Source organism: Monomorium pharaonis, chromosome 9, assembly GCF_013373865.1.
Source record: "Monomorium pharaonis isolate MP-MQ-018 chromosome 9, ASM1337386v2, whole genome shotgun sequence".
In the NCBI taxonomy this organism is placed as follows: domain Eukaryota; kingdom Metazoa; phylum Arthropoda; class Insecta; order Hymenoptera; family Formicidae; genus Monomorium; species Monomorium pharaonis.
In genome coordinates, this window is record NC_050475.1 from 17932865 (window position 1) to 17945890 (window position 13026).

At 39.9% G+C, this 13026-nt stretch overlaps 1 protein-coding gene across 10 annotated transcripts in view; it reads left to right on the forward strand.

Moving 5' to 3' along the window:
• Positions 1-13026, forward strand: part of LOC105834055 (cytospin-A) — a 57829-nt gene that overhangs the window by 11377 nt on the left and 33426 nt on the right. Inside the window, exons 1-2 of one of the 10 annotated variants that reach the window (XM_036291663.1) lie at positions 6710-7717; positions 8954-9276. The exons of 3 other annotated variants lie outside the window; for them this stretch is intronic. Coding sequence is in view for 1 of the 7 variants with exons in the window: in XM_036291662.1 (XP_036147555.1) it covers positions 10896-11060 (165 nt within the window). In the remaining 6 variants the exon portion in view is untranslated. Of the gene's footprint in view, positions 1-6708; positions 7718-8953; positions 9277-10840; positions 11061-13026 lie in introns of those variants that run through there. 6 more of the 10 variants (XM_036291664.1, XM_012676259.3, XM_036291665.1 and 3 more) reach the window with 6 other exon arrangements.

A 13026-nucleotide genomic window follows, 5' to 3' on the forward strand; every position in this document is an offset into this window, starting at 1 on the left:
ACTGCCGCGAAAACATCGAAATTCGCAAAAAAAATTTTTAATCGGGACTTAGAAATTTTTCAAATCTGAAACTTTAAGTGGCTGCATCTTTGTCAATTTGGACTTTAGCGCTTCGAGTCTTAAGAGACTTCGAAAGCACTCGTGCGGGGGCCAACGGCACTCCAACAAAAATTTTAAAATTCCGAAAAAAAATTTTTCTCGTAAACTTAGAAATTTTTCCAAACTTTAAGTGGCTGCATCTTCGTCAATATTGACTTTAGCACTTCGGGCCTTAAGAGACTTCGAAAGCACTCGTGCGGGGGCAAACAGCACTGCCGCGAAAACATCGAAATTCGCAAAAAAAATTTTTAATCGGGACTTAGAAATTTTTCAAATCTGAAACTTTAAGTGGCTGCATCTTTGTCAATTTGGACTTTAGCGCTTCGAGCCTTAAGAGACTTCGAAAGCACTCGTGCGGGGGCCAACGGCACTCCAACAAAAATTTTAAAATTCCGAAAAAAAATTTTTTTCGTAAACTTAAAAATTTTTCCAAACTTTAAGTGGCTGCATCTTCGTCAATATTGACTTTAGCACTTCGGGCCTTAAGAGACTTCGAAAGCACTCGTGCGGGGGCAAACAGCACTGCCGCGAAAACACCGAAATTCGCAAGAAAAAATTTTAACTTGGGACTTAGAAATTTTTCAAATCTGAAACTTTGAGTGGCTGCAACTTCGTTAATACTAACCTTAGCGCTTTAAGTCATAAGAGACATCAAAAGCACTCGTGCGGGGGCCAACGGCACTCCAACAAAAATTTTAAAATTCCGAAAAAAAATTTTTCTCGTAAACTTAGAAATTTTTCCAAACTTTAAGTGGCTGCATCTTCGTCAATATTGACTTTAGCACTTCGGGCCTTAAGAGACTTCGAAAGCACTCGTGCGGGGGCAAACAGCACTGCCGCGAAAACATCGAAATTCGCAAAAAAAATTTTTAATCGGGACTTAGAAATTTTTCAAATCTGAAACTTTAAGTGGCTGCATCTTTGTCAATTTGGACTTTAGCGCTTCGAGCCTTAAGAGACTTCGAAAGCACTCGTGCGGGGGCCAACGGCACTCCAACAAAAATTTTAAAATTCCGAAAAAAAATTTTTTTCGTAAACTTAAAAATTTTTCCAAACTTTAAGTGGCTGCATCTTCGTCAATATTGACTTTAGCACTTCGGGCCTTAAGAGACTTCGAAAGCACTCGTGCGGGGGCAAACAGCACTGCCGCGAAAACACCGAAATTCGCAAGAAAAAATTTTAACTTGGGACTTAGAAATTTTTCAAATCTGAAACTTTGAGTGGCTGCAACTTCGTTAATACTAACCTTAGCGCTTTAAGTCATAAGAGACATCAAAAGCACTCGTGCGGGGGCCAACGGAACTCCAACGAAAATTTTAAAATTCCAAAAAAAAATTTTTCTCGTAAACTTAGAAATTTTTCCAAACTTTAAGTGGCTGCATCTTTGTCAATATTGACTTTAGCGTTTCGGGCCTTAAGAGACTTCGAAAGCACTCGTGCGGGGGCAAAGAGCACTGCCGCGAAAACATCGAAATTCGCAAAAAAAATTTTAGATCGGGACTTAGAAATTTTTCAACTCTGAAACTTTGAGTGGCTGCAACTTCGTTAATACTATTCTTAGCGCTTTAAGTCATGACAGACATCAAAAGTACTCGTGCGGGGGCCAACAGAACTCTAGCGAGAACTTCAATATTCCAAAAAAAATTTTTTCTCGTAAACTTAGAAATCTTTTGAAACTTTAAGTGGATGCATCTTCGTCAATATTTATTTTAGCGCTTAGAGGTTTAAGAGACATCGATAGAACTCGTGCGGGGGGCAACAGAACTCCAGTGAGAACTTCGAAATTCTGAAAAAAATTTTCGCTCGGAGACTTATGCAATAAAGCATAAGTGCAATAAAGCAATAAAGATTATTATTATTAATTAATTATTTAATCATATTATTACATATAGTTATAATATATAATCTACATCGTTATTTTGTTCACATTAAAGAAAATTTATTATCAAATTATCGATATCAAATATACGATAAATGTATTTTTATTATGAAAAAGGCTTCATTTTAGTCTACAAATAAACATTTTTTAACGTTTTTTAAATATTTATTAATTTTTTATTTTCACATTATTATTTATTATATAAATAACGGTATACATAATAAACATTTTTAATAAAAATAGTATAAGATATTACTATGAATACTTTAATTATTCAAGTTTGTAACAATTTAATTACTTCGAACAATTAGTATTGAAAATTATTGAACATTAATTAAATGTAATTAAATTTTTATATAAATATTTTTAAAAGTTATGTTATCATAAGACTTTTCTTGTGTTTTTATTATATTGTGTAAGATATTTAGAGTCGAATTTTTCCGTTGCTTGCAACTTAGTAAGCGTAAACAGTGATCGTAGGCAAACATAAAATAAAAATTAAGTTAATGCAACGTCAATTAATATGGATGTACATCACACAGCATCTGATCCATTCGTTTCATCGTCAACATCATAAATACAATTATGTCAACAATTTAAGAAAAATTTGTCTAGATATTCTTATTGTCTAGATAATCTTATTTAAACATGTCTAATGCCAAGATAATGTTTAAATACTTACTTAAGATAATGTTTAAAACTTACTTAAAATATAATTATTAAACAATATCACAAAACATTAGTTAAATTTATATTTAAATAATTAAACTCAAAGCGCTAAAGTTAATATTAACGAAAATGCAGCCACTGAAAGTTTCAGATTTGAAAAATTTCTAAGTCCCGAGTGAAAATTTTTTCTTGCAAATTTTGATGTTTTCGCGGCAGTGCTGTTTGCCCCCGCACGAGTGCTTTCGAAGTCTCTTAAGGCCCGAAGCGCTAGAGTCAATATTGACGAAAATGCAGCCACTTAAAGTTTCGAAAAATTTGTAAGTTTACAAGAAAAATTTTTTTTCGGAATTTTGAAATTTTCGTTGGAGTGCCGTTGGCCACCGCACGAGTGCTTTCGAAGTCTTTTAAGGCCCGAAATGCTAAAGTCAATATTGACGAAGATGCAGCCACTTAAAGTTTCGAAAAATTTCTAAGTTTACGTAGAAAAATTTTTTTTCGGAATTTTAAAATTTTCGTTAGAGTTCCGTTGGCCCCCGCACGAGTGCTTTTGATGTCTCTTATGACTTAAAGCGCTAAGGTTAGTATTAACGAAATTGCAGCCACTCAAAGTTTCAGATTTGAAAAATTTCTAAGTCCCGAGTGAAAATTTTTTCTTGCGAATTTCGGTGTTTTCGCGGCAGTGCTGTTTGCCCCCGCACGAGTGCTTTCGAAGTCTCTTAAGGCCCGAAGTGCTAAAGTCAATATTGACGAAGATGCAGCCACTTAAAGTTTCGAAAAATTTCTAAGTTTACAAGAAAAATTTTTTTTCGGAATTTTGAAATTTTCGTTGGAGTGCCGTTGGCCCCCGCACGAGTGCTTTTGATGTCTCTTATGACTTAAAGCGCTAAGGTCAGTATTAACGAAGTTGCAGCCACTCAAAGTTTCAGATTTGAAAAATTTCTAAGTCCCAAGTTAAAATTTTTTCTTGCGAATTTCGGTGTTTTCGCGGCAGTGCTGTTTGCCCCCGCACGAGTGCTTTCGAAGTCTCTTAAGGCCCGAAGTGCTAAAGTCAATATTGACGAAGATGCAGCCACTTAAAGTTTGGAAAAATTTCTAAGTTTACGAGAAAAATTTTTTTTCGGAATTTTAAAATTTTCGTTGGAGTTCCGTTGGCCCCCGCACGAGTGCTTTTGATGTCTCTTATGACTTAAAGCGCTAAGGTTAGTATTAACGAAATTGCAGCCACTCAAAGTTTCAGATTTGAAAAATTTCTAAGTCCCGAGTGAAAATTTTTTCTTGCGAATTTCGGTGTTTTCGCGGCAGTGCTGTTTGCCCCCGCACGAGTGCTTTCGAAGTCTCTTAAGGCCCGAAGTGCTAAAGTCAATATTGACGAAGATGCAGCCACTTAAAGTTTCGAAAAATTTCTAAGTTTACAAGAAAAATTTTTTTTCGGAATTTTGAAATTTTCGTTGGAGTGCCGTTGGCCCCCGCACGAGTGCTTTTGATGTCTCTTATGACTTAAAGCGCTAAGGTCAGTATTAACGAAGTTGCAGCCACTCAAAGTTTCAGATTTGAAAAATTTCTAAGTCCCAAGTTAAAATTTTTTCTTGCGAATTTCGGTGTTTTCGCGGCAGTGCTGTTTGCCCCCGCACGAGTGCTTTCGAAGTCTCTTAAGGCCCGAAGTGCTAAAGTCAATATTGACGAAGATGCAGCCACTTAAAGTTTCGAAAAATTTCTAAGTTAACAAGAAAAATTTTTTTTCGGATTTTTGAAATTTTTGTTAAAGTGCCGTTGGCCCCCGCACGAGTGCTTTCGAAGTCTCTTAAGGCTCGAAGCGCTAAAGTCCAAATTGACAAAGATGCAGCCACTTAAAGTTTCAGATTTGAAAAATTTCTAAGTCCCGATTAAAAATTTTTTTTGCAAATTTCGATGTTTTCGCGGCAGTGCTGTTTGCCCCCGCACGAGTGCTTTCGAAGTCTCTTAAGGCCCGAAGTGCTAAAGTCAATATTGACGAAGATGCAGCCACTTAAAGTTTGGAAAAATTTCTAAGTTTACGAGAAAAATTTTTTTTCGGAATTTTAAAATTTTTGTTGGAGTGCCGTTGGCCCCCGCACGAGTGCTTTCGAAGTCTCTTAAGACTCGAAGCGCTAAAGTCCAAATTGACAAAGATGCAGCCACTTAAAGTTTCAGATTTGAAAAATTTCTAAGTCCCGATTAAAAATTTTTTTTGCGAATTTCGATGTTTTCGCGGCAGTGCTCTTTGCCCCCGCACGAGTGCTTTCGAAGTCTCTTAAGGCCCGAAGCGCTAAAGTCAATATTGACGAAGATGCAGCCACTTAAAGTTTCGAAAAATTTGTAAGTTTACAAGAAAAATTTTTTTTCGGAATTTTGAAATTTTCGTTGGAGTGCCGTTGGCCCCCGCACGAGTGCTTTTGATGTCTCTTATGACTTGAAGCGCTAAGGTCAGTATTAACGAAGTTGCAGCCACTCAAAGTTTCAGATTTGAAAAATTTCTAAGTCCCGATCTAAAATTTTTTTTGCGAATTTCGATGTTTTCGCGGCAGTGCTCTTTGCCCCCGCACGAGTGCTTTCGAAGTCTCTTAAGGCCCGAAGTGCTAAAGTCAATATTGACGAAGATGCAGCCACTTAAAGTTTGGAAAAATTTCTAAGTTTACGAGAAAAATTTTTTTTCGGAATTTTAAAATTTTTGTTGGAGTGCCGTTGGCCCCCGCACGAGTGCTTTCGAAGTCTCTTAAGACTCGAAGCGCTAAAGTCCAAATTGACAAAGATGCAGCCACTTAAAGTTTCAGATTTGAAAAATTTCTAAGTCCCGATTAAAAATTTTTTTTGCGAATTTCGATGTTTTCGCGGCAGTGCTCTTTGCCCCCGCACGAGTGCTTTCGAAGTCTCTTAAGGCCCGAAGCGCTAAAGTCAATATTGACGAAGATGCAGCCACTTAAAGTTTCGAAAAATTTGTAAGTTTACAAGAAAAATTTTTTTTCGGAATTTTGAAATTTTCGTTGGAGTGCCGTTGGCCCCCGCACGAGTGCTTTTGATGTCTCTTATGACTTGAAGCGCTAAGGTCAGTATTAACGAAGTTGCAGCCACTCAAAGTTTCAGATTTGAAAAATTTCTAAGGCCCAAGTTAAAATTTTTTCTTGCGAATTTCGGTGTTTTCGCGGCAGTGCTGTTTGCCCCCGCACGAGTGCTTTCGAAGTCTCTTAAGGCCCGAAGTGCTAAAGTCAATATTGACGAAGATGCAGCCACTTAAAGTTTGGAAAAATTTCTAAGTTTACGAGAAAAATTTTTTTTCGGAATTTTAAAATTTTCGTTGGAGTTCCGTTGGCCCCCGCACGAGTGCTTTTGATGTCTCTTATGACTTAAAGCGCTAAGGTTAGTATTAACGAAGTTGCAGCCACTCAAAGTTTCAGATTTGAAAAATTTCTAAGTCCCGATTAAAAATTTTTTTTGCGAATTTCGATGTTTTCGCGGCAGTGCTGTTTGCCCCCGCACGAGTGCTTTCGAAGTCTCTTAAGGCCCGAAGCGCTAAAGTTAATATTGACGAAGATGCAGCCACTCAAAGTTTCTTCGTCTTCAAAAATTTTCTATGTTCCCGAGAAAAAATTTTTTTTTGCGAATTTTGGTGTTTTCGCGGGAGTGCCGTTTGCCCCCGCACGAGTGCTTTCGAAGTCTCTTATGGCCCGAAGCGCTAAAGTCAAAATTGACAAAGATACAGCCAAATTTTGGATTTTACTTTAATTTTAAATTCTGGGGTTATTTTGATTGCACTCTCTTCGCACTCATCGGTGCACTGTAGCACTCTTTGAAATCTTTTAAAATCCGCAAGAAAAAAAAATTTTTTTTTTAAATGGGGGGCTGCGTGAAGTTGGCCCCCCCATTTTTGAAATTGGAATTTCTTTGTTTTAAACGGTTGCACTCTTTTTAAATTTGACTCAGCACTGTTGCACTCGTGCGGGGGCAACTGGCACTCCGATTAATTTTTTTAAAATTTAAAAATGTGGGGCTAACTTCACAGTCATGTCCAGAAATGCGCGTTACATCATAACGGCTCACGAAGGTCTGATCTGCACTTTGGGAAGAGCGTTCCTAATTGAACGAACGAACAAACGCGCGGTTCACGCGCGCGTCTCTCATTTACGTGCCATTAGCCCAATTAAGCCGTCGTACGAGACGGCCACACGCGAACCAGTGACTCGAGAATCAAGACGGGAAGGACGAAGCAAATAACATTAAGCGTCTAGACGCGTCGCGATCCTCCTGAAAATTCAAACTCTTACGCTGTAACCCAAGATAAATTAATCGATCTCCACGGCAATTAATCTTATCCGTCTAATATAATCAAGGATACGTTAAAGAGACAGAGCGCAAAATTGGCACGGACGGCGAGGGTAACGAAAGGAGTTGAAGCCGCGAAGATCTCGCCAATCTTTTCCTTCGAACGGACAGATCGGGGGCATCTGTCAATTTCACGCGGGCAGGCGATTTTTATTTCGCGCGCTCGGAATCGCGTGTTAATCGCGCGTTTGACGAGATTGCTCTCGCGATTAAAAATCGCGGCCGCGCGCCACGGACGGACGCGCCTCGCGGCGCCTGTCCATCGATCCGTCCATCTATCCAACCAACCCATCTATCCATCCATCCGTCTACTTTGCCCATCCAAGCCGAATGCCAAAGACGATGCGTCGTCATCGGGGGGGCCGGCAGTCTCGCGCGGGCTGTCGTTCGCGACGCATGCAGTTCCGCGTTCGTTCGTTCGCTCGCTCGCCGCACGATCGCCGTTGCAAAACGAGCACCGCGTGATGATCCTCCGCGACTCTGCGATGATCAACAGCCTCCTCGCCGTGGTGTCGCGCGAGCAGTTCCGTGAGTACACGCGAAATCGATGGCCCGTGACGATTGAACCCTCAGTCGAGATAATTCGAAACTGAAATCGTTATTCGTCTCTCGTGCGCGGCGTATGAATCTCAGATTTATCCTTCGCGTGACGTGCGATCGAACTTTCTCAGTTGGCGAACGTGGATCTCTGTTATGATTTAATAATAACGCATTTTATGGAACTGGAGCTCAAAGGTGCCGAATTGCCAGGGGATGTTTAATTTAATTTTTCCTCGGTTTTTAATATATTTTAATTAAATATTAAAAATGTTATTTAATTATTACATTTACTGCTTATTTATTAAGAAGCTCCGGCTTTTAAATTTTATAAACGCGATTTTGTTAGTATAGATTTTATGTATTTGTAGCAGAATACACTGAAAAAAAATTTGCTATATTAAAATAAATATTTTTTCAAATAGTACCACGCAGAAGTTTTGTAAAAAATAAATAATGTATTATACATTTTCTAAATTATAGAAAATATTATCTTATTTAAAATAAATATTGTTTATTTTTTACAAAACTTCTGCATGATACTGTTTGAAAAAATATTTATTTCAATTTATTAAATTTTTTTCAGTGCATTTGTACATGCGAAAATTATTACAATTAAACGCCTATTTTGTTTTTTAAAATTAAATTATTTAAAGATCAGCGACGCAAAAATAGCAGCGCATTTTATTACTTTTCTGTAATACGCTAGAGATTCAATGCTATCGCGAAGTGATATTCATTATAATGTTACAATTAACATGAAACAAGAGATTGCATTCATTCGGCTTATCGAAGTCGTAATGTGTAATTGATCGAGGGATTAGTTGAAGAATATCTTTGAATTTCCTTGCAACAGCCCAATACGGGTTAAATTTTTTTTTGCAAAATTTTGACTGATTTATTTCGTGTTATAAAAAAGAGAAAATAGATGTTAAAAAATACTAACATTCTATTTATATAAGACAAACACAAATAAATAATTCAATTTTGACCTGACTGGCCAGATATAATTAAATACAAGCACTACGTTTCGACCAACGGTTTAATTAGGTCCTTATATCAAGTACTCCAGTTTAATATTGTAGTACGAATGGAGAGCATATATTATGCCTCTTATATTATGTGTCAAAATTATACTTTTGCGACGCACATTATCTATGATTTATCTGAGCATATGTCATATAGATTCCAACGTGTTTAATGTAACTTGTGTATCAATTGCACTTGATAAGGACCTAAAACCTTTTTGTTGACGTTGGTCGAAACGTAATGCTTGTATTTAATTATATCTGGCCAGTCAGGTCAAAATTGAATTATTTATTTGTGTTTGCTTTTTATTCACTCACTGGCGAAGAAGTAAAGATATTTGATTTTTTAATTCTATTTATATAACACATTGCTACGTTTATACTTTCCTTTCGTCTTTGTTTTTAGTTTCTTTGCCGGATGCTCGTATCGATTTATATTCTTTATAAATAATAAAAAGATTTTTTAACCACTTGGAATGTAATGGGGAATGATAGCCGGTGTCCCTCTTTCGGTGATCCGGGAAGAGAGAAGGAGAGACGATAGGAGAAAAAAAAAAGAGAGAAGCAGGCTGCAATTATTGTATGCTCGATGCAGGGTTCTGATCGAGGGCAGCCGGAAGGAGAGTGCAACCGGCGGAAAAATGGATTCTCACGACGGTAGCGCGAGGTTCCCCCGTCGCGAGCCGCGGCTAGATTTACGTGGGACGCCACGAGCCATAATCACGGCAGGTGGGTAGAGCCGAACAGGTATTTGGAGCGCGACAGACTGGCGGGCGGGCGGGCGAGCTCTCCGATGCTGCGGCGCGTAAAAATGCGAGCGAGCGAGCGAGCGAGCGGACGCCAGGACGGCGCGCCGCGCGCGCGGTTTCGCAGGCCGTGACGGCAGGCAGGTTTCTAGCAAATGAAATTAACGGCGATTAGGTCAGAAGGTCACCCACTTAGCGGAGACCAAGGTCAGCGGAGGCCGGAAAAATTCCGCGAGGGGTGCTCTCTCGTCGTCGCGCAAACGAGCGATTCGGCTATGCAACTGACGTTGTACTTTATACGTTGAAATCAGAAGCGCCGAGATTTCGGTTGTTCTTCCGACAGTCGGTTCTTCGAGGTTTTATCATCTCGATAATCCTTATTTTAGGAATTTGTCAGATTAATTAAAATTTTCTGCCGGTTTTATGCCGAATGAAACAGATTCCGTATTCTGTTGAAACGCGACGACTTCTCGTTCATTAGCGGCGATTAAATGATGCATCATCGGTCATCTCGAAGGGCAACGATGACGAGAGCGTCGCTCTTGGAGTTTTAGATTGCAATTTAGTTGAATGCGGGTGTAATTCAGACAGAAATGTTGAGGAAGATGAATTTGTTAATCTACAATCTTTTCATGTTGTCCACGGAAAGAAAAGATTATTCTTGTTTTGATTATACGTTTTTGAAACCTTAAATATTGAAATGAGATTATGTATTATGTAGCATTAAGTACACATAATCTGCTCATATGAAGAAATGTTGTATATTTTTAATTAAGAAAGTTGTATTAATAATATTTACGTAGAGAAAAAAAATATCGGATAGAAAATATCTTAATTTACACTAAGAATTATCATTCTTCATCACCTGTATAGAATTTTTCATTCTTATTTATTTTCAAAACAATTAATCATATAATATTGAAATAAAAATGTTATATTTTATGCTGAAATTTAAAATTATTAAATTCTTAAAAAAAAAAGATTAAATTATATAGAAGCAAAATTATTATTTCATATATCAACAAGAATATAATTTCATGAAACAATAATTACTAAATATATAATCTATTAATTTTAATTTAATATATTAATGTTTTTCCTGTATGTGAGAAATAAATGTACCAAGTACGTCTTCTGTACACATATATATATTTAAAGAAGAAACTGAAAAAAATTAAAAAAAATTAGAGTAGAGCAACTATGTCGCATTTAACCGAGCGTTTATTTGCAACGTGCACGGGCGTATTTCATCTCTAACAAGATACGGCTTATCTAACTTTTCACGAGCATAGTAATTGGGCGAGAGATACGTCGATTTGTCCTGCCCCGTGATACTTTACTCGTCCGGCTGGATAAATGTCTCTTCCTTTCCGTTAATTCCGAGACGAGTCTTATCTTAATGAACTAATTGCCAGCGAGACGCACCGCGGGCGATAGAGATTGGGCACGGCGACACGATGAGAGTCCGAGTGACGGAGAGATCGCGAGAAGGACCCGTGCTTGGGAGGAGGGAGTCACTTTGAGACAGACAGAGAAGGAGAGAGAGAGAGGTTGCACTCGCGCGGAATAAGACCGAAAGGAACGGTGGCGGAACGGAATAGCATGGGACGCGGTCAGTTCGCATTGAACTGCCGAATCGGACGCGTCTCCTTCTCGCGAGGGAATCTCGATCGTCAGCGCGGTAGATCCTTTCCGCCGATCTACGAAGCACGTCTCTCCACGGGACGGGACGACGGCAGACGAAAATCGGATATCACTTATGTGCAGGTGCGCCCCTTCGCGCTATATTCCTCTCACGTCGGCGCCTCGCGCGATTCGCATACCGAAGACACGTGCGACGATCTAGACATTCCAGCCCGGTATTCCCTTCCCCCCCCCCCCCCCGAAGTGGCGCAGGTCGGATTGTCTCGGGGTCTGTCCGGCGGCGGACGTAAATAAGATCCGCATGGGGTACGACGAAGTATCGAGCTTCCGCGATCTTCCCGCTGACTTAATTAAGCTTAACGAGCGGCGTGAATATTCGAGCGTTAAATCCTTCGACGATCGTAAGACCCTCCGGAGAATCTGTGTGGAATGATATCGAGAGAAGTTTAACGACGATACGTTCGGTAAACATGGAATGTACATAAACTTGTAAATACGATATAAGGATTATGCGGGTAAAGGATAGGCTGCAACCGCATTTATATTGGGATTAAAATTATCGCATGTTTGTTTTTTTAGACTACTTCGATAATGATTTTCCTCCCGGAGAGAGAAAGTCAGTCACCGTAAATTAAAGAGGCATTAAGGTTTCCAAAAAAAAAGGGGGGGGGGAACGTCGTGGATATCACGATCGCGCTCGGACGTTGCTTCGTCATTCGCCTTGTGATTTTCTTCAGAATGCACGCGTAACGGTACACCGATGTAACACCGCGTGGTAACGAGGAAGCAAAACCCTGCCGCTTCATCTGTGACGAAACAAAGCGCGTTTAAATTCAATCTCGCGTGCGCCTCGGCAAATCCGTTAATCGGGCGTTAACTTGGGCGAAAAGACAGCATCTCACGCTCACGCTTATACGGAGTCTTTTGTTATTCGGGTGACGGGTACTAAATAAAGGATGTAATTCAATTTTATTTGTAATTAAACTTGTCAGTCCGTTTAGGACTGCAAGTCATCGATATATTTTTATTTTACATGTATACAATCTGTTACCAGTATGTAGAACATCGGCGTACATCAGAGGATTGGAAGTGCCAGTGTGGCGCTTTACCTCGCTCGTCAAAATGCATTATACTTTACTCTTTCTGATACTCCGACAACATTCTGAACGTGACGCGCGGTTCGCGGACGTCTCTCGATCCCCCAGAAAAATTCCCTCGGCGTCTTCGTTTATCGCAACGTGTACCGGCTGTCATCCTCGCCATACATAGTCACGCGATCCGGAGCGGGATCGTCCGGTCCCGCGGGTTGAACTCATCGCGGGAACCGTCGCGGACGATTCCGCCCCGGAGAATCGGCGGCGCGTCTCCCCGCGGAAAGCGAGATCATCCAGAGCGGTGCGTCGCGTTGGATAAACGCGCGCACCTGTCCGCGCGAGTCAATTTCGCGAGCGGTCGAGCGAGCGAACGAGCGCGATCGCTGATCGAAGATAGGCGATAAAGGTTGAGACTCCGACTCCGTTCGAAGCGAGAGAAGAACGCGGATCCCCGCGTGTAGGCCGCGCGCGATTCTAAAGCTGCCTCCACGCCGTGCCCGTGAAATCGCAAACGATAACAAATGTTGCTGAAGTGTTTACGTGAGGTGGGACCTGCGATCTTCGATTTAAACTGAAATTTAACTAGTTAAACTAAAAGTGTGACGATAGAAATTTATCAAAAACATGTGGACGGCAAGAAGTTAGGACTTTTTTCTTTGATTTTTTGGTGATATATATAAAAAAGAAAAATGTTGCATATACATAAAAAAAAATTGCAGATGCTGTCTTGTAAACAGAGGACGGTGGGAAGGAGAGGTTAAATAAAGCAACAATCGGCGCGTCTATAGATTTTTTAACTCACTTTCAATATATATTTCTTTCTTCACATTACACGATTAAAAGAGACACGCGCGTTTCGCTTTAGGGATACCAAAGCCCCTTGTTTTACTTTTCATCACGCACTCACATACCTTCTACGCTTCGAGGATACCATAAGCCCGAGCCCCGCGTTCGGGAAAGTGATTGAGGAGGAGAACCGTTTCTCTCGCGCGCAT